Source organism: Passer domesticus, chromosome 17, assembly GCF_036417665.1.
Source record: "Passer domesticus isolate bPasDom1 chromosome 17, bPasDom1.hap1, whole genome shotgun sequence".
NCBI classification, from domain to species: Eukaryota; Metazoa; Chordata; class Aves; order Passeriformes; family Passeridae; genus Passer; species Passer domesticus.
The window spans coordinates 6,147,093-6,173,689 of NC_087490.1; the positions used below are offsets into that span (position 1 = coordinate 6,147,093).

At 39.8% G+C, this 26,597-nt stretch overlaps 1 protein-coding gene across 3 annotated transcripts in view; it reads right to left on the reverse strand.

Annotated features, from left to right (window-relative positions):
• PPIL2 (peptidylprolyl isomerase like 2) overlaps window positions 1-26,597 on the reverse strand; it is a 67,988-nt gene that overhangs the window by 15,566 nt on the left and 25,825 nt on the right. For all 3 annotated transcript variants that reach the window (XM_064392135.1, XM_064392136.1, XM_064392134.1), the window contains 7 exons: window positions 25,409-25,484; window positions 24,456-24,616; window positions 22,843-22,918; window positions 21,548-21,654; window positions 9,882-9,971; window positions 8,471-8,504; window positions 335-452 (listed from right to left, as the gene is read on the reverse strand). In XM_064392135.1, coding sequence (XP_064248205.1) covers window positions 335-452; window positions 8,471-8,504; window positions 9,882-9,971; window positions 21,548-21,654; window positions 22,843-22,918; window positions 24,456-24,616; window positions 25,409-25,484 — 662 coding nt within the window. The remainder of the gene's footprint in view (window positions 1-334; window positions 453-8,470; window positions 8,505-9,881; window positions 9,972-21,547; window positions 21,655-22,842; window positions 22,919-24,455; window positions 24,617-25,408; window positions 25,485-26,597) is intronic.

Here is a 26,597-nt window from a genome sequence, read left to right on the forward strand (position 1 = left end):
TAAACAGAATGAAGAGGTGTAATGAATGATGATAATCATAGGGGTAATACTGGAGAGACACACTGACAAAAACAAACAAAAACTTCAAATCATTACAACAAAAAAGACAAGTTATTGCTGATAAAATGAACCCACTCTTCTTGCCATGCTTCACTTTGCTCTTAAATTGGCTAATATCTAGCCCTGATTGCAATATGCACCACTCAATATAATATTTCCCTTTACTGAACTTTACATTTGGAGTAGCTCATAAAATGTAATTTTTCCTCTTAACAGAGAAAACACAATGTCCAGAGGCAACCAATAAAGCACAAAAAAGCAAATGACTACTTACAACTGTGATTTGTTTGTGTTGGGTCCTGAATTTGCCATACTAAGAACACCACGTCCCGTGTGGGACAAATTGGGCTTGAATTCATCTTTGAAAGGTTTTCCCCAGTAAGATTCTCCTCCTTAAAAAAAAAAAATAGAAGAATAATGTTTGTTTTTATTAGTTTCCCACCGTGTTTTGCAACAGGCACCGACATTAAATTCAAGGTTTCCAGCACTTGCAGTCACTATGTGTCAATACATTGTTACCTCACCCCTATCTCTAGGCCAGTATTTGAGCACGACCTTGAAATCTGGTGTTTGCAACTGGCAACACATTTCTGTGCCCTCACACTATCAGCTGCAACAGACCACACTTTATCAACAGCTTTATGTATCCTGTGCTGAAGAACAGTCAAGGATTTAATTTTTTCCTCCTGGTCGACCATAAATTTCCTCTTTTGAGACATTAAATCTTTAAAATTGGCTTCACGACAAAACACAGAGCAAAGAGTTACCAGTTTAATTGCACTCTGGATGTAGCACTGCTTCTGGAAATAAAATATCAGGGAGATGGAACACATTCATAGAATCAACTAAGAACAGGGGCTATAAGCTCAAATGCTTAATCCCAGACTAAACAATGAAGAATTACAATATCTAGTGCTCCATCCAAATTAAAAGGCAAAAATTAGATATTTGGACTAGGTACCTGGATGATGTGAACACTTATATGCAGTGAAGGTAAAAGAATGATAAAATTGCACAAACCCCAGCCCCAGCCCTCCAAAACTGATTTCTTTTCTGTGACTGTGGACAGAGAGGGGGTCTGTGAGAGGTCTCCTCCTGGCTGTCATTTTTACATTATTTATGACAGATCTGACATTTTCATTTGCACTTTCCTCCAGGATCATTCTTAATAAGAAAAATGAAGGCTGAGATGAGTCATAGCTTTACAGTCAAATCCATAATCTTGTTTGACAAACCATGAAAAAATATTTCACCTTAGGACAGTATTAAAAATAAAACAAACAAAACTATCCAAAGAGGCAGCAAGGCTGGTCCATCTGCAGAACTGGCTCAAGAGCCCTCCAGAGTAATCACAGGAGAAGCAGCAGGTCAGGAAGGGGTCTGCAGTGCTCCACAGCCATGTGCACACATAGCACAGAAAGCAATTTGATGATATGGCTGCACACAGAAGCAGTAAATAAAAACAAGGAATGACTCAGGCTCCTACTGAAAATCTTACCCAAAAAATCACAAGAGTGCATTAAATGAGGAAAGAGTTTCAGATGATACAATGAAAACAAAGCATCACATATGGACAGCTGCAAGTGGAACTAAGTGAGAAATTCTGGAAGAAGCTGACCCACTTAAAAACCCAATTAATCATATTCAAAAGACCTATTAATAGAGTTGAGTGTTGCCTGCTCTGCAGTTTGACAAGAGGTGGCAAAAGGGGACAAAGCCTGTAGGGATTTTCTGTAATCAGGAGTTCAGCAGTGGTTACTTCAGCAATCTCTGCCTATTGAATATTTCAAGATCAGCAACATTACATCAGCTTGATCCCATGTGCCAATCTTTTCCAGAGGGGGGTGACAGGGATATGGTACAGTTGCAGGCAGCTCTAGAGGCGTTTGTGCTGTCTGAAGTTTTCAGAGGACACAGAACATGAGCACAGTCTGTTGAGGTGGGACACAGCAGCAAGTGGCCAAACCTGTGAGCCTGCTACACCCTTCATGTGCTTCCAGCCGATGCTGGAATTACAGCCAAGCTGCTGAAAGACAGTGGAATCAAGCCTGAAGCCTTCACTGGTCAGAAAAATAATTCAAAAGGAAAGAGAAAAATTGTGAATGACAGAGAGACTCTCTCTTTCTGGCACTGCAAACAACCAGACCCAAGAGCTTGCAGACAGGAGCAATGAGCCATGATCTTTAGGTTTTGGAATATTTATTTTTGTATGATTTCATTTCGGATCACACTCTGCAGGTCAGAATTAATCTCATATGTATGAAAGCTAAGTTTGGTTCATTCAGCTTCTCTGGAAACAAGCACTAATATTTTAGCAGATAGTTACAGCCCTTCTCTGTCTGCCATCCAGCTCTTCCCAAGGCTAATTCTGTCTGCCTGGGAGCTGCAGCAGGGGCAGGGAATGGCCTGTGCAGCATTTGCCTAAAAGGCCAGACGTCCTGTGAAGGACATAACTGAAGTGTCTGTGGAGACCTGGCAGCACAGACTGGCAAAGGGCAGCTGAGACACTGCAAAGGCACTCAGCAGAGCGGGCACAGCTTGGGGGGTTTTGTTGTTGTTTTATTTTGTTTTTTAAAAATAATTTAAAGGGAATACTTTTTTTTTCTTTTTCAAGGAGAACCCCAAAGTGTTCTCCTTAAATTAAAAATAGCCTGAATGTGCTTTTCATCAAACTCCAGCTAACCTCTGGAATTGTTCCAGGCTTCAAATATCTGCTTGAAGCAGGACTAGACAGAACAAGTCAGAAGATGGCAAGTCACATCTATACATTTTTTTAATTACTGAAACCCAGCATGACTTTCTCTGTGAAGATTAAGTACAGACCCCTCATCAGTCTATGGCCATGGCAGCACAGTGCCTAATGCTCAGCTGGGACAGGAATTTTACATTCTTACATTTACTCTCCACATTAGAGCTCAACGTAAACTTGGGAAAACCACTCAGGCTCCAAACCTGCTAATAATTATGAGGTGTTTGTAAGTATCTAGCAGATTTTACTGTGTTTATTCTCAACACAGTTGGAAGGTGTGGCTGTACATTTTCTGAAAGCAGAATGGATGCAGACAGAGGAGATGGGAGCATGGCAGTGTCTGGCTCCAGCCTTTTTATGCTACACTCCCTGTATGTGCCAAAAAGAGAGGAGACTCCTCCTGACACTGCCCAAATCTTCCTCAGGGTGCACACAGATCTCTGCTGGCTATATTTGGAGTCAGGATGATGCAAACCCCTCACCCCAGTGCTGATGTACCAGCCTACAAGCAAAGCCCACGGAAAACAAGAAGTGACTCCGGGTGCTGCATTCGCAGCTGGCAGCACTGCTGTCACTCCACCTCCCTCTCAGCTTATCTTCTGTCCAAGTGGAGCTGTGTGCCTACTGGACTTGTAAATGTTTCTGAGATTCTATTACAAAAGTGCTGGAAAAGAATTCTGTGAGCTTCTGTGCTAAAAATCAGTTCACACAGCAGCAGCCATGGTCCCAGCACGTACTGCCACTGGCTGGATTAGTGTTGGGAATAATCACAGCCTGCACATGGGAATCTCCTTCTTGCACAAAGCTGGAAATGTACTTGGGATCAGCCACAGAACTACAGTGCCACTCAGCAGCATTTAACCTGTACAGAGTCAATGCCTTGAGAAGCCAGAAAGAGTTTTTGTACAATTCTGTAAAATAAAAATCACATGCCTACTCAGGTACACATGATTCAAAGCTGCAGAAAGCTGGGAGACAATTCCACACATTCTTCTTTTTAAAAAAACTCTCTTAAATTAAAGATGTGTTTAACTCATTCTCACACAGAGATAAAATGAAACAGACCACACAGCTCTTAGAAAAGAACATTAATAATTTCTGTGGCTATACAGAGTGGCAAGATATATTTAGCTTGTACTGAAGCATGGTTAGTTATTCAGTCTTGTATCTCCATCCTGTGTTGATAGTAATCAGGTGAACAGATCTAAACTGACATCTGAAGCAGTCACACATCAGCAACTACACAGCAAAAAAGTCACATTTTCAGACTGTCTTTTGAACTAAACCAAATTACTCTTTGGTAGTCTTTGCTCCTGCTAAAAGCATGAAAGAAGTTTTTCTGAGGTACAATCACAGAATTAGTGCAACTTTCTTGCAAAGAGCTGAGCGATGCTTCTAAAGCTTCAGAAATGTAGCATTCCAAAAGCCAGGTGTGGGCTGGGAATCATCATTCATGACAGTTGTGATTTTAAATAAATCCTTCCTTTTTCTGGCTTAAAAATTGCTAAGCAGTGGTAAGGAAGTAGGAGGGTTCTGATTCACAAAAATGATGGCTTACTTTCTTCTTGTCATTTGGAACAACGAGGCACATAATAACATCTGACACTTCTGTAGAGCTTTCCAAGTGAGCTTCTGGAATCATTTTGCAAATATGAAAGCCTTAGCACAGGCAGTTAAGTGCTTCTCTCCTCTCAGATAAGAGGACATGGTATTCAACCCCACAAACCTGAGAGTGCATGTGCAGAGGGACTGCAGATTGAAAGGAGTATATTCTAGATAAAAAGGTCTTGCTCCTGCTTTTGCTGCACTTCAATCATGCAAGAAAAGGGGCTCTAAAACTGATATAGTTAAGGAACTTGCCATCTTAGGAAATCACATTGCATTGATGAAGTTTGTCCAGAATCCTTTGCTACTGACATTTCAGAGGAGCTCTTCTTGCTGCCAAACAAAATGCAATTCCCATCTACCAGTAGTATTTCATCCTGGACTTTTACAGGTATAATGTGCCTCCTTTGTGCCCTCCTGGATTCATAAATCACAGGCTGATTCATGAGACCTTCCAACAGGTTGTAAGAAAGAGTAGCTGAAAAAAGCCTGTGCTGCTTTGAAAATGTAATGCTTTGCATATATTTTCCCTTTTTCATACAAAAGGGTTAGGATATTAACATTATTTTTTTCTACATGCAAATTTTCTTCTATTATTTGGAACACTGAAAATACAGAGCAGCTGCTCCACTTGCACGACCGTGAGTTAGAATTACTCACAGTGCTCAACCCCTTACTTGTTATGAACAGCAGGAAAAGAGATACATCACAAATCTAAAATTCATTTTCAAATAATTAATCATTACAAAGAATGACCATGACTCAGCTTATTGCTCTGAATACTGCCTCTATGGGTGGTTATTTTGTTAGAGAAGAAATAAGCTGCTGTACCACAATAAAATTTCTCACAGTAGTCTTATGAAACATAAAGGTGAAGGCTCTAGGAAAATGAGTCTGGTCCTCCAAATCAGGGTCATCCTTGCAGGACTGAGTATCTGACTGCTCTGGCAGCACAGGTCTGACAGCTATGCTAAGGTACAACTCTGTTCCCCACTCTTTGCTCAGGGTGGTATCTCAACTCCCAGATGCCACAATGCTAATTTCCACCCTTCTCCATTCCAAGGCTAAGGGCTGAGTACCAGAAATTACCTGCCCTTCACCTGTCTCTGGGTCATTTACAACAGTCCCAAAGAGACTCAAAAAGGACACACTGGGAAGCTGAATAGCAAACAACAAAGCAAGGCTCAGGGCTGCTTCCAGAGGGAACAGTTCAGCTGGAGCAGCCTTGGGAGAGGATTGCCACTGACAACCAGCTTGGCATTTACCTCTGTGACTTGTTCCAAAACACAAGCACACTTAATCCAGGTGAGCCAAAGCTCAGTTACAGTCTGTGTATGTGTGACAAGGAACCTTCTGTCATGTTGTACTAATTGTGCCCAAATCCACCCAGAAGATGAACAGTCCTGGGCTTAGCTAGCAATGGAGTGGGTGATCATCTCAGCATCTGGGGGCTGCAACCATAAACCTGACACCCTGACACATGGGATGAATGTTAGATGACAGAAACCAAATGGTGGGAAGATATTTGAACAAGTCTGTTCTAGTTCCTGAACTAATGAAGAGGAATAATTAAATAAGTAGAGGAAGAATATATAGAGGCTTAATGCATCTTCCATGTATCAGTTTAGAAAAGGTTTTTTTTTCCAAAAACAAATAAAAAGGCCAAATCTCTTAGCTAGAAATCATCCGTTTAAGCAGAAGGTTCTGTGTGAATGAGGAAACAAAGCATGTCCTTTTTGTTCTGAAGTCTTCCTACAAAAGGCTCTAATAGAAACAGTTTATAATATTGACATTTAAAGGGTAACCTCCAAATAGTCCTCTCTACTGCCAATTGAAATATCTGGGAAGAAAGCCCTGTTCTGTTCTCATATGCTTCTCTGATATTACAGAAGTCAAATTATTTACTTCTAAAGCCCATTTAATCTTACAGATTTTTTTTAGCTTTCAAAGGTGCATCTTTTTTTTCCCCTTCTAAGAAGCAGCAAGTCAAAAAAATACTGAAATCCCTTCCAGCAGAAGACATAAAAAAAGGGAATTTATCCTTCAAATAACAAACAGGCCACAGGCAAAAATGGTACAAAGTACTGAATCCCAGTGCTTTACTCCAAAGCTTTCTTAAAGTGAATGCCTGTGATCACATTAATAATGCACAAACGAATGGACCAACATTTTTACAGCATGGGAGCCCAGAGAGCATCAGTCCATCTGCCCTGCCAGGGCAGTGCTGCTGAGCTGAGCCCTCCTCTGGCTGCCCTGCTGCCCAGGGAGCACCAAGCCTCAGGTCTGGCCACCTTCTTACAGCTCGAGACACACAAGTGGAATTTCTGCCTCACAGTCAAGTGCCCTGCATCCATCCAGTAGGCAGGAACAAATCCTGACAGACTACTTGCACTCTGTGAACTGTCTAAGCAGCTTCACTGAAGTATTAAACACAAAGGCATGACAGTTCAAGAGCAATCTACAGCCCACCAGGCTCCCCATTTAGATTTTCTTGTGATATTATCATATTCAATAAGCGATTAGGTAAAGACATATAAAATGCAACTGGCTTAAAAATATAAAAGCCATTCAGGTGCAAAGAAGACACTTGCACCATTTGGACTCTACAATAATTGCAGCCAGTCTCTAAAAATCTGCAAGACTCATGTCTATTTGAGTGCACACTGTTCATTTCATTAGAACTTTAATAGTCCTGACAGACATCTCGCCTGCGATATACTCATCTTTAATTAAGAATGACAAGGAGGAAAACAAGATGGAAAATACTAGAGGTCATTAGACTCCTTTTTTTAAGTGAAAGAATATATGTAGGAGGATTTTCATCCTATGTGCTCATTATCATTTCACTTCCTACTGGCAAAGCCAGTGGAGCCGAGCCTTGCCCTTCAGTGCAGCAGTGATGCCAGTCCTCTGCCTCTGCTAACTCTGCTGTCTTACAGCACTTCTGCATTTGCACAAACAGAAGCAGGAATGACACCAGCAAGTTAATTTTCATTCCACAGCAGGATCTGAACTCCACCCTGCAAGGGTGAGAGGTGTCTGAGTCAACCTATTAAATCCCTCCCGTCTCCTGACACCTCTTTAATTTCTCATTTCAAAAGATGTTCCTAATTATGTCTTTTGGGATTTGAACCAAAACTTTCCATATAAAAAATCAAATCACATTTGACACTCCAAACATAGATGGTAACAATTCTTGTTAATGGGTTTTTGCCATCAAAACACTGAACCTTTAACTAGTCTCAAATCCTGCCAACTGCTGATTATCACGTACTCTACAAGAAAAGTTGTTGGGCAACTCACACTAACATAATTAACAAAATAAATTAAATAGAGCTAAAGTATTTATGCAGATGAGGAGCTGGGGATGCTGGTGACAGCCACAAATGGGGAGATAGAAGGTGCACAAGGAAAATGAGCAAATTTACAGCAGTGAGCAGAGGTATTCCATGACCTATCTCCTGTGGTGGGCAATGCTGTGACACCGTCAGCTGCTCTGCCTCCTGACCATTCCTGCTATGACTGTTCCCTGGTCTCCAACCAAGGGAGAGAGAAGAGGCAGAAGAATTTTGTAGCAGTGATCCCCAAAAGTTAGAAAAAGAGCAGCTTGGGCATTGCAAGGCAACTAGCTGGGAGAACAGATGGTGTCTGGCCAATCACCAATTCCAAGGCAGGTCTCAAGTATTTCATTAACACTGAATTTGAAAGCAACTTTGCATGAATGTGTTTCTTTCTTTATTCTTTGCCCTGGAAGACCAGCTGTAAAATCATTATAATTTAAATTTTTTTTTTATTTTCTGAAGGAAAAGGAAGCAAAACCCACAAGAATTCTGCATGGAAGAGTGCCCAAGCTTTAGACTGGGAATATATTGGATGAAATTTTGAAAATAGTCAACATGGCCATAAAAATATATGAAGAAAACCTCTGTTTTAAAGTAAACACAATGTCCCACTTATCATCATTTAGAGAATTTTAATTTTAAATTGTCTGGAAGTAAATGTAACAACACAGTCCATGAAGTGAGAACAACTTACTTGATTCAAACTCAACCTTACCTGTTCCTGTTCCAGTCGGATCACCTCCCTGGATCTGCAGAATTAAAATTAAATCAGTGTTACATATGCACCTGTGTGAAAGACATTAAATACAAACCATAAAAGCCAATTGTGCTCAATTTTCTGCCTTCTATATTGTGCCATGTTGACAAGTCAGCAACAAGGAAACCATTACTTCTTATTTGGAGCTTATCATCAGCTGGCTGTCATCCCTGACATTGCTTATCCATAAGCAGAATGGCAGTTTCATAAAAATAATAGGTCTTTTTATGGGTAAATATGGAAAAAATAACTAATCTGAAATGGGTTAACCAGATCATCCTTTTTATTATGTGCTGAATCAGAACCTGCTTTTTAACTGATGATGCACTGCTTTTGGAACTGAAAAGGCTTTACATTCTGCTACCAACCCTCCATAGGATGGGAAGGCAAGAAAAGGGGGAATATGGAATATTTTTTGTATCTGAATATGTATCCCACTCATTACCTCCAGTAGGAAAAATCCTCATGTGAAACTAATCTTTGAGTAACAAAACTGTGTATTAATCACTGTACATGCAGGATGTACAGAAATAATATTCTATTCTTTAATGCCAGCGGAGGGAGCGTGACACAATTGGTTTCAAAGTAACAGCACACAAGCACAATTTTAGTTGTGAGCTTAACTATGAACTGAGATACACAGTGCTGTCAAAAGGAAAAAAGCTTTTTGCAGGATGACAGGACAGAATGTAACATCCAGTGATGTTCCTTGTGAGATGTGCTCTGCCTTCAGGATCAGGTTGTTCATTCTTCTGAAAGGAAGTTACAGGGCAGCCACAATATCCTAAGCTGCCTGGACTGTAACTCTGTAAATAAAGATTTGACTACCAAAGACACAGTTCAGGAACACAAGGTGCTCTTTAACTCCTTTACAAGAAAGCCTGGGCACCCAGTGTTGGAGCACACTAGGAAAGGATAACCTGATAATATCCTAGTACCAAAGCCTGAAATAGAAATTCAGATGCTTGCTGAAGTTTCATCTGAATGGGATTAGAACAGGCACAGTATTACTTATCCAAATTAGCATTTCCCTCTCTCTCGTTCTGTTCATTAACCACCCACCCAAATCTTGGGAAGATAACAAGAGCCAAGGCAATGACTCTTCAAAGCTTTGTCTGGAATGCCAGCAAATGCAGTGCTGGATGCAGTGATGTTCTGAGTGACAGTGTTAGTCAGAGACAACTGCTAGTAACACCTGTAAGTACACACGGCATAGGTTGGGACAACCCTCATTCTGATGGCATATTTAATATACTTCTATTGCAAGTTGTCATGCATGGAACAACCCAAACCTGAGGTAAGTTAAATATATGGGATATTTTGAGTATATCACATATTGTGCATTACACCAGAGTTTTGTAATACTCACCACAAAATTCCGAATTGATCGGTGAAAAATTGTTCCATCGTAATAGTTCTTCTTGCACAGTTTGATAAAGTTTTCACATGTTCGTGGTGTCTGAAAGACAACAGGAAGTTTTAATGAAGCACAACCTTCAAACAATCATTACAGTGGTTACAAGAATCACTTTTCACTTGTGCCTTACAAAGAAACAAATGTGCAGGACTCGAAGAGGACGGAGGCTCTGTCTGCAGGAAAAAGCCTGTAATATACCTTCTTTTAAGGTACACTGGAGAGACACACACTGTGTTAAATAAATTAAACCCAGACCTTCCAATTAGCACAAAGAAGTGCTGAACATCAGCTCAGATAACAGGAGTTCCCAGCTGACATCCTGATGGTGAACACAGGTAAGCTCAGAGACTTGCAAGTAACTGAGTTCCAGCAGTGCATCCTAATCCTGTTCCAAAGGGGGTTTCTGGCACTGAAAAATGTTAATTTACCAGAATAAGAAAGAACCTTGACTTCTCTGCTCCACTATTTCAAAGTGAGCACATTGAAGAGAGAGAAGCATTTGGTCCTCTTCACCAATTAGAAGTAACAATGGGGCTGACCCAAGCCACTGGAACACAGGAAAAATAAAAAAAAAAAAAGTTTTCAAAATTCTAAATAAAAGAAAAAGATCCTAAATATATTGCCAACTTCTAATTCACTTTTACAGTGCAAATTAAAGTCATTTAGTGAATTTATGAGCCATGATATTGAAACAGTACGTTCTGAAAAACTTTACTTTCCACCTAATCATCCTTCCACTGTAATTGTATGGATTCTCTTCTCTGCAATACTAAAATACCTTCAGACATACAAACACAAGTACAGAAACAGCCTGTTTTCTATACTTGGACATGTTTTCCAACCCCACTGTGGATTATGTGCATAAATCTATTTCAGTTTTACAAAAGAATACATCTAACTGAGTTCCTACAGGCCTTAAAAATGAAATATCCTTATTGCTGGATGTGCTGGCAAGTAAAGGCCCAGTGTGAGCTGCAGGGGCTGGAAGTGAGCACACACACGACCTGTCTTTGTGAAAGGCACCAGTTCACTTTGCACTGCTGTGACACCACTCTTGGTCTGGGAGCTGCTGAGAGACAGACTGAGCCATGCAACCTGAAGTGACTTAAAAGCAGAAAAAAAACCCCAAAAACCAAGGCCAGCCTGATTATAATAATTTAAGGATGAAATAATCTCTATCTCTTGAAAAGCCAGTCCATAGAGGTATTCATCCAGAACCCTACAGAACTTCAGTTTTCTGTATTTTCTCTTTTGAAACACAATCATTCTCACCCCTCTATATTTACACTGAAATGTCTCTTAATTTTCCAAACAAACTTTACCTGTCATTATAAATTCTCTATATTGATTCCTTCTTAATTACTCAGATGACAGTTGTCAGCTGGGCCACGAGTGAAAAAATTAGCAAATCTAATCTTACACCAGCCACTATTTCAGATTTTCTACTAGAGAAATTAATTATTGAGTTAAATGGTAATGATACCATAATGGCTTTATGGTAGAATGTCACCAAGACATGTACTTTGGTGGCATCCTGAGGGCAATTCATAAGTATATAACTATATTCCATAAAATTATAGCAAGCAACAGGAGATTCTCCTACAGTTTCAATGTTTATAGTAAATGTGGGTTGTTTTCCTTTGAATTCAACATATATTCTTTGAAATAATTTTTGTGCTTAATCTTTGTAGTAGAATTCAACCCCTGAGGAATCACTTGTGAAGCACATGTTTCCTTTATAAGAAAATACCAGAACAGCATTGATCCTAGCGTTTTACTATGAGTTATTACTTGTGGAAAATGTCAGTAAGGATAAAAATAAGTTTAAAAATTTCTTTATGCATCAGAAATGGAATCAGCAGCTTTTAGCCCAAGGCACTTTATGCCATGAGAGTCAAGCACTCTTTGGAGAGACATGTTTAATAAGTTCTCGAGGGGGAATACAGCAACCTGTAATTAATTTTTCACAAAAAATGAAACCAGGCAAAAGACTGAGTCCCCTAGGAATGGACACCAAATAATCTTAAATTTGCACAAAGTTGATAACCCAAAACAGATTTCCTATTGATTTTCAAAACACTATTTGTGAAATATACATCAAAAAAACTGGCTCTAGTAATGTATTTTTTATGCAGGACCCATGCTGACCCTTGTCTCTAAATGGATTTCTAGCTATTATACCCTTTCCCAGAAATAAGCTTTTTAAATGCAACTTCAGAAATATTTAGTATACATACAACAGTCATTTCACTGCAAGGTTTTCTTTAAATAATTGCTACCAAATTGGTTCCCATGGTCACCTCATGCATCACAGAGATACATTTGGCAGGTAAACAGTTCCTTAGCAACATTACCACTACCTTTTATAGTGCTTTTTAGTAGACACAAATAAGGTTTGCATTCAATCAGTAATAAACCCCAGTTTCAGCCATGCAGTAGATCTAGAATATCTGGCTCAGATTATCTGATTTATTCAAAGCAGTTAATGTTCTTGCCAAATCTCACACTGCCAAGCACATTTCAGGGATTTTTTAAAGCAGCATCCTGTCCAAAGCAGGAGAAAAAGGCTTGAGGTTTATGAGGAAGGTGCAGATCCTCAGTAATGAAGTTGTGCTCTGCACTGACCATACAAACAAGGCCAGTCTTTGAAGTCTTTGTTCCAGCTACAAAGACTGATGACATATAAATACACATAAACAAACCTGGCTTTGTTATCTGATGTAAGATCTTGTGGCAGATGTCAGACTCCCATTCTCTGAATGCAAAGCTGTCTCCTCCTTCAGAAACTGGCTGCACAGCACTTGCCTCACACCATTTCTGAAGGAGGAGGGGATGGTCAGGGCTCCTGGAAATGCAGGAGGCAATGCCAGTGTCCTGTTCTCTCACCACTGACTGTGTGCTCCAGGCTCTCTTTTTAGTTCTGGCTGGTTTTGTCTTAAACTGGCCTCAACAGCAACAGTTAATTTTCCCCTCTTTATCCCTTTTACATTAAGCAGGAAATTACTTAAATTATTTTATTCTACTGACTATGACTTAGACCTATATGTAACAAGTCAAGGGAAAAATGCCACCATGTTAACCTGATCTGAAATCCACTGACACTAAACATGGTTTTAAATCTACTGCAATATCTTCTCAGAATGATGCAGGGACAGTCCTAAAAAGGAAAATTAAAAATTGTGGAAGGCTTTTCTGACCAAAGAGTGTGGCAGGAGAGCTCTGAGAAATCCTCCTTTTCTTAGGTCAAGTTGGGACCATGTAAGTGAATGCAGTGTCTCTATGATGTCCTTCAGCTAAAGACACTTCTCTTTCCAAATGACAAATAGTAAGAAGAAAAATTTTATTTATACCAAAAATGAGTCACCTGCTCCAACTGTGCTCTCTATTTATTTTGTAGATGCCAGATAACTGTCTTTCAACTGCTGAAAATTCACACCCAAGACAAGCAGTAAAATTTTAATAAATGTTTGAGACAGGAATCCAGAAGAGTACTTATCCCAGAAGATGCCACAAATGCTTTGCTTGGCTCACAGATATACATATTTAATGGGCCACAGCCCAATGGTTTTCTAAGTAGGTTTAAGTCTCCATTTAGCTAACACACTTAGTAGTGTGGAAACACCAGCACTTTACCAGTTACTATGCCCAGACAAATTTCAGAGTTAATGAGAGATTGCTACAAAGAATGACCTGGCAAAAATAGCAGTGACAGGAGACTGTGAAATCATTATACTCAGAGAACACTGAAGAAAGGAATATACAATTTAGAAAACCAAAGGAAAACAAAAAAAAAAAAACCCTGACTGCTTACTACAAACCCTAGGATAAATGCAGATTTTATTCAAGCCAATTTCAGTTTCCAGTTTGCCAGCAAGGGTGGCTCCATGCCAGGTAAAATTCATCTCTCCTGCTGCATCCCGAGACCTGCAGGGTGGGACCAACCAAGCCAGGTCCCTATCTGATTTCCCAGTCTGCAGCTGTCCTTTCTCATCAGTCACAATGGTTCATTACATTTGCAAAAGTTACCTTAACTCAGAATCTCTACTGGGCAGCGAAGAGCCAAACAGGAGGAGATGAAAAACCTGCAGCACTCCTGTTGCCAAGGTGCGGGAGACGGGAAAAGAGGGAAGAGCTCCTGAGTTGTTGCCATGACTGCAAGGAAAAAGGCTTTACTATGTGAAGAGCTAATCATTTCAAAATGCTCCATCCCTTGAGGATGTGCATGAACCTTGAAGGGAAATTTCACACTAAGCATTCAGAAGCTGTCATTCGCACATCTGTATAATTTTCTTGTGCTAATTCCACTTCCCTTTTATTTCTTTTTTTCTCTCTAAATTGGATGAACCGTAGTAGTGGCACCAAACTACAGAGCCTTGCTATATGCTCGTTAACCCTATGTTTCAAAGCAGGAAATAATGAAAAGCTCATTCCTCTCAAATTAAAATTGCATTCCACAGCCTTCATCTTATCACACAAATGCCAGAATTCTGCTACTAAAAGGCATGAACTAGTGATGGAAATTTCTAAAGCTTCAAACGAAGCTTTCCATTTTCTTAACATAGATCTCCTTTAAAATGCAAGGTGGATTTTGTTTTGCTTTAATCCCTTTTTGTACTTTTACACAGAGCATTTTTTATCTTGTAATTTTTCATTCAGCAACTCTTCTAATGCGTGAGCCCATAACAAGGTGATTTGGTAAGGTTTAAACTCAGCTTCCCCCCTACCTTTCAGTCTGTAGTACTCAGCCTACTCATCACAGGAGAGAATTCAGCAATAAAAGCTTGGCTTTATTTGGGGCTTAGTCAGAGCTAAATGTAATAGTACAATTTCAGGAATCACCACCTGGTGATTCAGGTGCAAGTGTCTGTTCCCTCCTCCAAGCCATGGAAAGAAAAATGTAAATGTTTCAGTGTCCAACACTGTTCTGGAAGGCCATTTAAAGCACCCCGTTTCACTTTGCACCAATGAACTATGAGCACACTCCCTTTGTTTCACAGGAAGAGGGACAAGAAAATCCAAAACCCCACAAAGCCCACTGCAAGAGCATGGGAAGAATTTCACTGTGGGAAGCCCATGACATTTCCTGCAGGAGAAACATTTACTCCAGACCTAAACACCACTCCCTGCCAGCTCCACTTTCCTGCTAGCAGTTCCCCAGTGAGAGAGAGGGACTGAGCCAGGGACAGGTGATGGTGGCAAACAACAGCTGCCTGTGGTGGTGCAGTTCAAGAAAGCCACAGTTCATCTGAGGGACACAATTCTCAACTGGTTATATCAAGAGCAAACGTGTTCAGGCAATTTGTGATCCATGATCAGAAGAGCACAGTTCCAGAGAGTGAGCACTGGGAGACATGAAAGCATTGGGGCACTGTGGGGTAAAACACTCAGCCAGACTCCTACTGATAATAAAAAATAATCAGAACAAGCTAACTATGCCTTGGGAAATAGATTGCTGACTTGATAGCAAACATTTGCCTATTTTGCTACCTCAAAGCCTCCAAGTTTGCTTAGAACAAAGAGCAGAATGAATGCATTCTCATTACGCAGAAACTCACTGTAATTTAATCAGCTATTTAGCGAAGACTTCAGCAGATAGCTAAATTTCACTTTTAAAAGGCATTTCTTCCACAACACTGACGTTCATGATGTTACCAAAAACTTTTCTGAAGTCTAAGCAAGATGCTCAGCTTAGACAAGATGCCAATAAAAAGATGACACACTTCAGTTTTAGTTCTCACATTCTTGCAAACACAGGGACAATCAATCAGTTTAGCTGAGCACAACTCAAATTAAACAAGGCATCTAATTCACTCATCTAATTTTTCAGTGTTAACTACTAGCTCTCCAGAGACAGAGTCAGCCACAGTTGCTACTTTTCCTCCAACTTACTGCAGTGATAGAAAAGAAAACCCACCTCACTGCCCCCTCCAAATTTGTCATCACACAAGGGTTAAGGAGCTTCTCAGAGAGCACAGTGCAGGGCTGGCTGCTGAGGATGGACTGGTAAGCAGGACAGCACAAGTGGGTACAGTTTAAATGAGGATGCAACTTTAATTGCTCAAGCAACCTCCAGCAGCTTAAAACTCAGAGTAACGCAGGTCCCATGGCAGCTCCCTGGCATTTCATCAATCTGCAGCTGCCTGCACATAAATTCCACCTTTTCAGAAGATGCAACCTGTAACAATCTCCACGCTAGACAGAGAAGCTCTGGTAGCTGTCAACCTCCCAAGGTCACCCTGCTCTCATCAGAGCAGCCAAGGTACAAACAAGAAGCACGTCAGAGAAAGATGAAGAGCAGCAGCTGTGTAACCCCAAAACACCCACCTCATGCTCGGGTTTGGGATCACAAAGTGGCAGACACAGCTGGTATGGGATGGCTGCACCTCATGTCTGCAAATGTCAGAAATCAAGGGGCATGATCCAATAACAATTAATTCCCTTCCCAGAACCAGCTTGCCAGGGCAGCTGGGAAGGCAGAAAGGCAAATGTGCAAATGCCTTTTCACCAATTACTCAGTGCCAAAGACTGCCAGGAAAACACACAGACAGCCCAGGGCAGCAGGGACAGGTTCATGGAGAGGTGGCTCAGCATATCAAGCTGTGGGAATAAGGAGGAAGGGGGGACACTCAAAAGGATGGTGTTTGTCTTCCCAAGTAAACATTATGGTGATGGAGCTCAGCTTTCCTGGGGATGGCTGAACACCTGCTTGCCCTTGGGAAGTGGTGAATTAATTCCTTATTTTGCTCTGCTTGTGTGTGCAGCTCTTGCTTTACCTGTTAAACTGCCTTTACCTCAGCCCACAAGTTTTCCCCTTTTCTGATCCTCTCCCCCAGCCCACTGGTCAGGGAGTGAGTGAGTGGCTGTGTGGGGCTTAGTTGCTGATTTGAGTTAAACCAGAACAGGGTGTTATGCCCCCAAAGTTAAAACTATTAAAATATCAGCTTCCAAGCACTCAGAACAACCAGAAGTGACCTGTTCATCAAGATGGCTGTGCAGAGCCATCCTACTCTCAGCCCCAAAGAGCAATAGATCTGTCTCTATTGTACCTTGGAGGAAAAAACACACTAAGCAGTAACAACATCCTCTCTAACAAACATTTTTTAAAAACATATCCAGCTCTTCTACTGGAAAAACACAGCTTTGTTTGTTCTTAGGTTCTGTTGACAAGAACTCTCAAAGCTGAGAGTTGCAGCTCTTCCTATAGTGGCCTCTTTTGATGAAAAAATATTAAATAAGCCATTACAACCATGCCAAGACCACTGTATTTCATACCTCCAATCCTATTACCAAATGAGCAGATACTGGTAAAACATCAGCCAGTTATTTCCCAGACAGTGCCAATATCATGTTGACAGAAAACAAGTAGAATGGAGGTTTAAATCAGAAAGAAAATGAGAGATTTGGGAAGACTGGAGAACCTCATCATGCCAGGAGGTCAAAGGATTTTTTCAGCAACTCACTTCTTTGCCACTGGAAATGGATAAGAAGTTTACAGGCCTCTGATCTTCAGAACAGTCCCTCACACAAAAGGAGAGATGATTTCAAAGAACAGGGGCTGTATTACACATTTATAGATCACAGGCATATTTAACAGGTCAGAGGGCCTAAAAAGATTAAAACATCAATGTTTGTAGAGTAACAGCTTCTTGGGAAAGCTATGCCAAGACATCATCATCAAGCAGAGTTTGCCAGGCTCTAAAACCTCAAAAAGCATTTGTGGAGTGTCAGATGGAGCTTTGAAATCCATCTCACATTCTTCTTTGTTTTGCCATCTTGCCCTTAAACCTTAAAGTACTAAACCTGAGACAGGCAAGTGAATTTATAAAACCTGCCATGGCAGCTACAGATCAGTATTTGATTACAGCTCCTGGCATGTGCTGAACCACCAGATCATCAGCCCAGTGACCACTTGTAGGCAGAGGACTCACCCAGCAGAGAAGGGAGATAGAACATCAAACCACATGTTCATCCTTTCGACAGGGTCTTCTGGAGCATCATATTTACATATTTATGTATAGCTATATATATGTATATCAATATATATATATATATATATTCATTTTAAAATGGCTGCTCCACCACCTACAAGGTAAAACTCCATCACTACAGCGACTAATGCAGCAGAATACACATGGATAATATGCAGTTGTTCCCAGTAGCAACTTGATTAAACAACTAAAAGAACTTGAGAAGACCAGAAAAATCACAGTAAATAAAATACAAGAAATTTAGTGATATTCATTGCCTTTCATCAGTTATTTCTCCAGAATTTATGTGTTTGACATGCATGGGACTAGAACTGAAAGAATAACACTTGTTGGATATTGTTAAATCTTCTGTACTTGCCAGAATTACTTCTGGCAAGTAGAATTTTTGTAAATTTTTATCCAATTAGTGTATACAACAAATGTTTCTTATGTGCAGCTGAACTCAGCTTCCTGGAAAACATCCCTACAAATGGCCATGTGATTAGATCCCATCAGGAGGAACATACTGTATCTGAATAGGAGGATTGGGAGAAAAACAAATGACCAAAAAATGCAGTAGGCACACTGCTATGATCCCAAGAGAGAATAGTACCTTTGCTCATCTGAGGCACAAATTCAAAAGGATGGGGGAAAATCCAGCTTATCTTCCAAAGTCTTTTTATTGCTTTTTTCAGGTCAGTGACTGAAACCACACACTATCCTTCTGGAACCTGAGTGAAGTTTTCTGGTGCTCTGAACAAGTGATTTCAAACACTGAAATGATCTGGATTCTAGTCCTATCTCATGCTCTTTCTGAATCTTGTCACAAAGTAACTGATGACTTCAATCACACTGCAACACTGATTTCCTGCCCTGGATCAATACAAAACATTTCTTGATTAGGTTTTTGGTGCTAGGAAGAATTTCATCACTATCAATCTTATTGACTGGCACCTTAAAGTACCAGTATATGAAGAACCCTATATTTATTTTTAAACAAAGGTTTCCACATGTACATATAGACTGAGCCACAAACAATCCACACTGGCAAATAGCTCTCAAAAAATGGGAAAGAAAGGAAAGAGCTGTGAAGGGACAGGGAGTGAGCCCCCAAGGAGAGTGCTGAAGGCAAGAGATACTGGGCAGATTTCAGAGGCAGTGCAGAGTGCTGACAGCACAACTGCAAGAACATTTTGCTTAAATACAGACAAGAGGCATGAAAATCCAATTGAAGAGTCAGTACACATACCATCTAAGGGAGCAAGTGTGTCACTTGCTGCTCTCTATTTTAGTGAGAACATTTCACCTCAAAGTATGTATTGAAACCTAAACCATAAGACTATTTTAAAATGTAATTTAAATGTTGCAAGTCTTGCCTCCAGACACAGGTATTTATCTGTCATATTTATATAGCAACTTCATCCTCAAGCTTCCTTAAACATTTCACAATCATATATTTGCACTACTGTGAAATTATGATTACTGCCAGGGTGGCTTCCATAATCATATGAACAGGATATCCCTCAGCAATTAAAAAAAAACCTTGTGCAGTTTAATTTGAGAGAGCATTATGGTGCAATCCTGTTCCCCCTGACTGCATTCAAGGACCTTACCCACACTTTGACAGGAAAACCAAATTCTGTATATAAACCAGCTCCAAATAGCTTCCAGGAATGGTCCAGCCTGTGCACTGGATAAGGCAGAAAAGCTGATAAAAACTTGGCATAGATTAATTAAGGCTATTGCCACACATATTCACAAGCAGGGTGAACTGGAAGTGTTTAACAATACTTAGATTTTTTTTATCTTTGCAGTCTCAATAGACTCCTTGTAGCTGATTTGTGTATATGTTTGTGACCTATGTGTGTGCTATATGTTTGCAAGATGTTTGCTCTGTCTGCACTGAGCTGACCTCAGTGTGATTCAGGAAAACCAAAGTTAGAAGCACAAACTCCTTATTTAGTAAAGGGAGAAAAACAAGTGCTCCCGGAAAGAGCTGATTTCACAGACCTAGGATGATGACCTAAGGTGGATGTTGTGAAAACCTCCCTACAGCAGCAAGTTTTTCTTATTTATTCTAAATATATATCTTTTTCCTCTCTGCAGTGCCAAAGGTCTGCTAAATTCACACAGATTTAATCGAGATGAAGGAACAGATGGCTGGAGGCCAGCGTTGGAGCATGTCTGGTTGTGTAAAACTGCACACACTTCCAGGGTGTACATGAAGAAGCTTTGTGTGTGAAAGGTGGATGAATAGAAATTCATCTGGAAAAAAAAAAGGAAACATAATGGATATCATACAGGAAGTTTATAATGAGCAATTGAGCCTGGGTCCTCAGGACTGAGTGGCACTGGTCACACATGTGGCCACAAAGCCCACGCTGATAAGAATAGCTGCAGTCAGCCTGCTTTAGCCAGGAGCCAGTTTGAGAACATATGGCAAAACAAATGATTCAATGCAATCTGCTTGTTCTGCTGCTTCCCCTAAATATTGCTGTACTCACATCCTCTGCTTTTTGCCTTATTACAGTGTTACTATTTCATAGCATGGAAAACACCTGTAGGGATGACAGAGACCTACAGAATTACTAACACGATGCACTGCTGTGGAGATTCTCATGCTGTTTGCATAGATCAGCTTGAGATGTTTACACATATCTTGCTTCTTACTCATGTGAGAGAAAGGAAGAGAAGAAAAAGCCAGAAGACTTATGCTGTTTGCTCCTTTTTCTTCCTTGCACACAAAAATGGATGCATTCTCCCAGTACATCAGGATTTCACACCAGGCACCCCAGTACCACTGCCCTTGTGCCTTGTGAGGCTCACTAGAAAAAGAAGTTTTACCATTTAAACCTCTATTCACATCCTTCAACTTTTTAAAATATCAACTTTCAGGCCTATGATATCCTGAGACAAAAATCTCAGTAAACCATCAAAGCTTTGAAAACCTTTTTCCTTTTATAGAAGTGGCTGTACAAATAAATAAGCAAACACACTACCCAAGCAGTGACGTCTGAGACATCACTGTCGCCACAACTCATTCATCTATCAGAAGTCTTGCCATGTTTATTATTTTAAGAGCCACTGATTTCCCCCAGAATCAGACTGTATAGACTATAAAAAACTCCAGTCTGTTGTTCTTTAAAATCAACTTCTCTTAACAGTAAAAGGAAGGTGTTTGAAAACTTGAGCTTTAAGAACTGGGACAACAGGAAGCAAAAATATTCTAAGGTTTTTATTTAGGTTTGTTCTATAAAGCTTAGGCTTTAGAAACAAATCTAACAATTTCTGGGCATCTTAACTAGATGGACTCAGACTGACAGACTGCTCCTGGTTTCAGTGAGGTTCTTTTCCTGGTTCTGTCAGTAAGCTGCTGTGGAACCTTGGATTATTCCCTCGTCCCTGTGTTCTGCCTTTCTTTGCTCTCTTCCTTCCTGGGCACTAATCCTGACCCTTTGCAGTTCTAAACATGTACCCTGGCATATTGTAGGCAGTCCACTAAAATGATGGGACTACTCACAGAGAACACTTACACTTATAGTGTAAATATATATAGTTAATTAATCTATATATATATACATATAAACATTTCCACTGCCAGTTCCAATTCTGGTTGTCATCTACAGAAATTCATCTTATGGGGCACAGTACCATGTCACAGTGCAGCTCCAAGTTTAGGTCTCCTTTATTAGTGTGAAGTCGCACATATCCTTTCTTCTTCACGTATTGGTACCTCACAACATCATCTTCAATAGCAGCTGCATCAAAGCAAAAGACAGTAATTAGATCTGCCAGCTTGCTCATTGATCCTTAGAACTCATCAGTAAACAATTCACAGAACCTACTGTCTGACCCCTTCTCCTGTGGTACTGGGCCGTGAGGGATCCTACTCTGCAATTCATGTATGATAACCTTGCATTAATCTCTGTGCAAAACACTTTCCATTATAGTAAAGCACCAGCTCTTTGAGAACCAACCAAATAATGTATATTTTAAACCCCAGAAGCATTCAGTATTACAAACTATAATTTTCAAGCAATGTCTACCAACCACAAACATTACTTTGAACCCGAATTGCTTCTTGTCAGTCCTGGAAGCCAAGCAGGTAGTCACCAGTCAACCACAAAGTGCTGACATGCAGAGACCTACCCAGTTCAGAAAACAACTGGAGCTGTTACTGGGGACATTACTGGTAAGTCAAACCAAAGGATCAATCGATGATGTTTCCATTCCCATTTTGTCAAAATGTCCAGTTAGTCAGATATTTTCTGTACTCAGTCACCTTCATATCACTGTAACTAACCAAGTAAAGGAACTGAATTTGGTAAACATAGTTCTAGCAATGCCTTCAATCTTTGTCTAAGTAATTGCAACCTAAATTTTAGTGCTCAACTTTCTCAACTGGAAATACTAATGACTCAGCTATTTAATCCATACCCAAAATAAAAAAGAAATCTTACTCATTTGTGTTTATGTTGGAGAATAAGAGGAAAACTTTATTGTATTAAAATGTATTTTTGTGTGAAAAGCAGTAAACTAAAAGTTACCATCACAAAATTTGCTGTTGTTCTAATTAATACTGGGGTAGGTCACAAAGGTGGGCAAAGTTTTGTATGGTATCTGAGGAGAGATTATATTTCATTCCTAACTTAGAAAAGGGGATATGTCAATTTGTCATCTCTAGCCATAGAAAATGTCTCATTAATTTTGGTTCAAAAGAAGTAACAGTCATTCAAAGCCAAAGCTTGATCATGATTGCCCCAGTATTTCCAGAACAACCTCACTGGAAAGTAAGGATATATCTGGTCAGGGAATACATTTCCATGGCATCAGCACTGACCAATTACCAATGCATTCTTTCAGTCCTCATAAATGTATGTGTGCTAAGGAGCACCCTTTGAAACTCAGAAATAAAGAAATGGTTTGCAGGGAGGTGGTTCTGGTACCTGCTTCGTGGGTAGTTTCAGGCACCATTGCAGTGGAGGTGAAGGAAGCACTTACAGCTCCAGTGGAATAGTGAGCCTGTTTGCAGAGGAAAAAGCAAGAGAAAAAAACATTAGATCTTTGAATTTATCTACCAAAGATACTATATAAGCATTCAAAACACATAAATGCTATCCTTCTAAAGGCAGACTTTCTGCTCTAGCTCCTACTGAAGGAAACAAATACCCAGTGCAGTGATAATTCTCCATCTGTTGCCCACATTTGCTCTGATGAAGCTGTAGTTAAGGCTGCTCATGTGCTGAGCCAAAGGGGCTTAATGCTTCCAGTACAGTTTAATACATCACTGCAGAGATTCTATTATCACCATTTATCTGCATGTCCATGGGTACAGACAGGCAAGGAGTACTTCTGCCAAGACATCTGTAGAAGTCTCCAGTGCTCCTGAGAGGAAGGAAAATCCAGTGAATCACAGAGATACTGGAGGGGAGAGCAAGCCAGCCCCTCCCACAGCTGGCCCTGCAGTGTGCAGAGGCACTGTCCCATGGCTCCCAAGGTCTATTTTGAGCTCTGTAATTCTGCAGAAGGGAAATGTTAACGTCACACATGGATTTTGTAGTAAATTACAAAGATCTAATAAAGCCAGAGACATGTTTAGCAGTTCCAGGGAAATGCCTGTAAAGAGTCCAGCCAGGTCATTGCTCATTCCCTGAGGTTTCACTGCATTCTAAGCAAGTTCACAGCTATGCCCACCCACGTCATAAGCTGACAATGCCACTCCTCAACATGTGTAGAGCTCATCCTTATCTCTGCCCTCTTTTTTCTTCTCCTTTTTTTTTTTTTTAACACTACAATGTCCCAAAAAAGAGGGCATTTGTGATCTTACTCCTTGGTCACAAACACTCCCTAATCTGTCTCTAAGCCCTCTCATAAAAGCTGTATGCTGCACTGCTGTTAGTTTTCATGTAAGTGTAATCAAAGCAAGTAGGCACACACATCCCAGAATTATTAAAGGGCAGAAGAATACTCTCTCTTGCCCATTTGAAACAGCCTTTGATGTAGGAAATCTAGATGCAAATGGATTGTTTCTCTTGACAACCATGAACATGCACCTGGAAGAACATCCTTTAAAATATCCCACTAAACCTGCATTCCAGTGGAAAAAGAAAATGGAGGAGCAGCTGTGGATGATTTATGTATTTGTCCACACCAGAAATGATTCACTTGCACTACCCTTAAGGTGTGCTCTCTCTGCCAATAAATGCAGGAAGCAATGATAAACAAACTCAAAGTGAGAGATTATAACCTGGGAAAAAGTTTCTGCCAACACATGCATAACCACATCAGAAGGATTCCTCCTTCTCATTGTCATTCAGTTCTCAAATGTTTAGGTTCATTTGCAATGATTTAACAAATAGAAACTCACTGACACATACAGAGCATGTCTAAGGAATCCTGATATGAATCTGATTTTTTAATCTATGACAAATTTCTGTGTGAGAGGAAACAGAAGGAGCAGTGCTTGTTTATATTGCAATATGGCCTCTAAGAAGAAAAACAACTATTACCATTCTTGAAGAAGTCAATCAGTACCAAACTACAAATTAAATCAACTTACTGCATTCAGCTTATCCACTTTCTTCTTTTCAGGAGCCTTCATAGTAGCTGCTAAAATATCATCACCTTTGAATTCCTTATAAAGCTCCAGTAAAGTCTCTCGGGTCTCTGTATTTGTATTTTTCAAATAGTAAGATGGATCTGATTTTGCCTTTTCTTCATCTAGGTAAGACAAAGTTAAATCACTCAGAATTGAAAGAAACATTGTATTTTGTTCTCCTTCAGTTTATTACATAACTAATTACACAAAAATTTTCCAGCTATTAATGCTACTTTGTTTTTTAATAAGAGGTCTAGCAACAATATATATTCCTCCAGACACAGTGACAAATAGCATAACACTAATGACAGTGGAACCCAACATATAGCACAATAAATGCCAATATGATGTACAAGGAAAAAAAAAACCCAAGACAACTATCATGAAAATTTACTTGTAACCACTAGAAATCATCTAAAGTCCATTCAAGTCTTGTAAAATTTTTATAGAACAATAAAGACAAAATACAGTTGGGTACAATATAAACTTCTTTCCTTCATCTCTTCATTTAATGGCCAGGCCTGTGATACACAAATCCCAGGATCAGATATTTAATGTGACAGTAGGGGAAGAAGGTTGCTGGACTGGACTGTGGAATTTGATTTAGTTAATACTTTAATTTAATATTTAATTTTTACAAGTTTAACTCATCCTCTGTCTTGGTATGCTTATTATTTGCTGGGTATTAGATATTCAATATCTGAGATAAAACTCACTTATTCTGATTGGGTAAATAAAAGAGATGCTTGCTTGCACAACAGTAGATTTTAAAAACCCAAAACTCAGACATGAGCATAATAAGCTAAGCACTGTGAGATGTCCTTCCAGAAAACTGAGTCAATTGCACGGAATCATCTTCAGATTTTGCATGTTTGGGTTGGTGTTTTCTCAGCCTACCTTCAATTCATCCTTACCTGGATCAATTACTTTTATGTTGTTCTTAACATGAAAGAAGTTTGAGACATTGAACTTATCCAGGTTTGTTGGATCCTGAAAATAAAAATAATTTTAAAAACTAATATCAGAGACCTTAGTAGGCACATATTCCAAGCAACAGACTAGACTGAAGGGCAGACACCATAATAAATAAACAGGGAGACAGAGTAACTTCCATACTCCCCAAACCACAGAAAGATGAAAAAAATATAAAGCAATCAACCCCAACCAACATCAGCAACGAGTCAGTTCACAGCAGACTCCTCAGGGATCTGGAATTCAGTTCCAAACACAATATTACACATTTACCACCTACAGAAGTTACGACCAGGACTCAGCTGAGTCTCCCCTATCCTAGAGAAGCAAGAATAATGCAATCCCCTTTGTTCTGAGCTGTGGTCTAAGATCTATGCAAAAGCACATCAGCTATCCTGCTATTTATAATCCTAGGCCTGATTTGCACATGCTCTGTGAACTTTTGCAATGCATCTCAAAATACAAAAACCTCAGAGCAAGTTTCTGCAGTAAGAACTGTACTGACAGTTGTTTTTTGGGTTTTTTTTACTAGTCCTTACAGAACTATGTTTAAAAATTATGAAAAAAAAAAAAAAAGAAAAAAGCTATTATGAAAATTCAATTTAGTGACCACTGGTGGAAAATAGCAAAACCACACAGTCCATTAACTGTGATCCTTTATGCTATCTCTAGGCAACTTCTGCAGAACTCTGACCTTTTGTTAGAGAGAGTGGGACAAGGAATGCCCACTGGTGATCTAGGTTACTTCATACTATTATTAAACAGTCTTTAATCCTCTCCTTACAATGACTTCAAGGCTTTCTCCTCAAGCTCCTCTGCAGCACAGAAAGGTCAAAACATCAGCCCAGGACACCCAGTCACAAATGGAAAGTCTATTTCACAGAAAACAATTCAAACTTTAAAATACCATACTAACAAAATAATATGCAATATTTTCTAGTTCAGGATAAAAATAATGCAACATATTATGCAAAAAACTATGACCTAACATGAACAGTAATAAATATATTATCGTAAAAAATGTAACAAAGCTTCTCAGACCACCATGGTTGACAAAAAGTTTGACAATTTTGTCTCTGGCAGACGTAATGCTTAATACAAGCAGAGCTGCTAGCTCCACAATTTATAAAA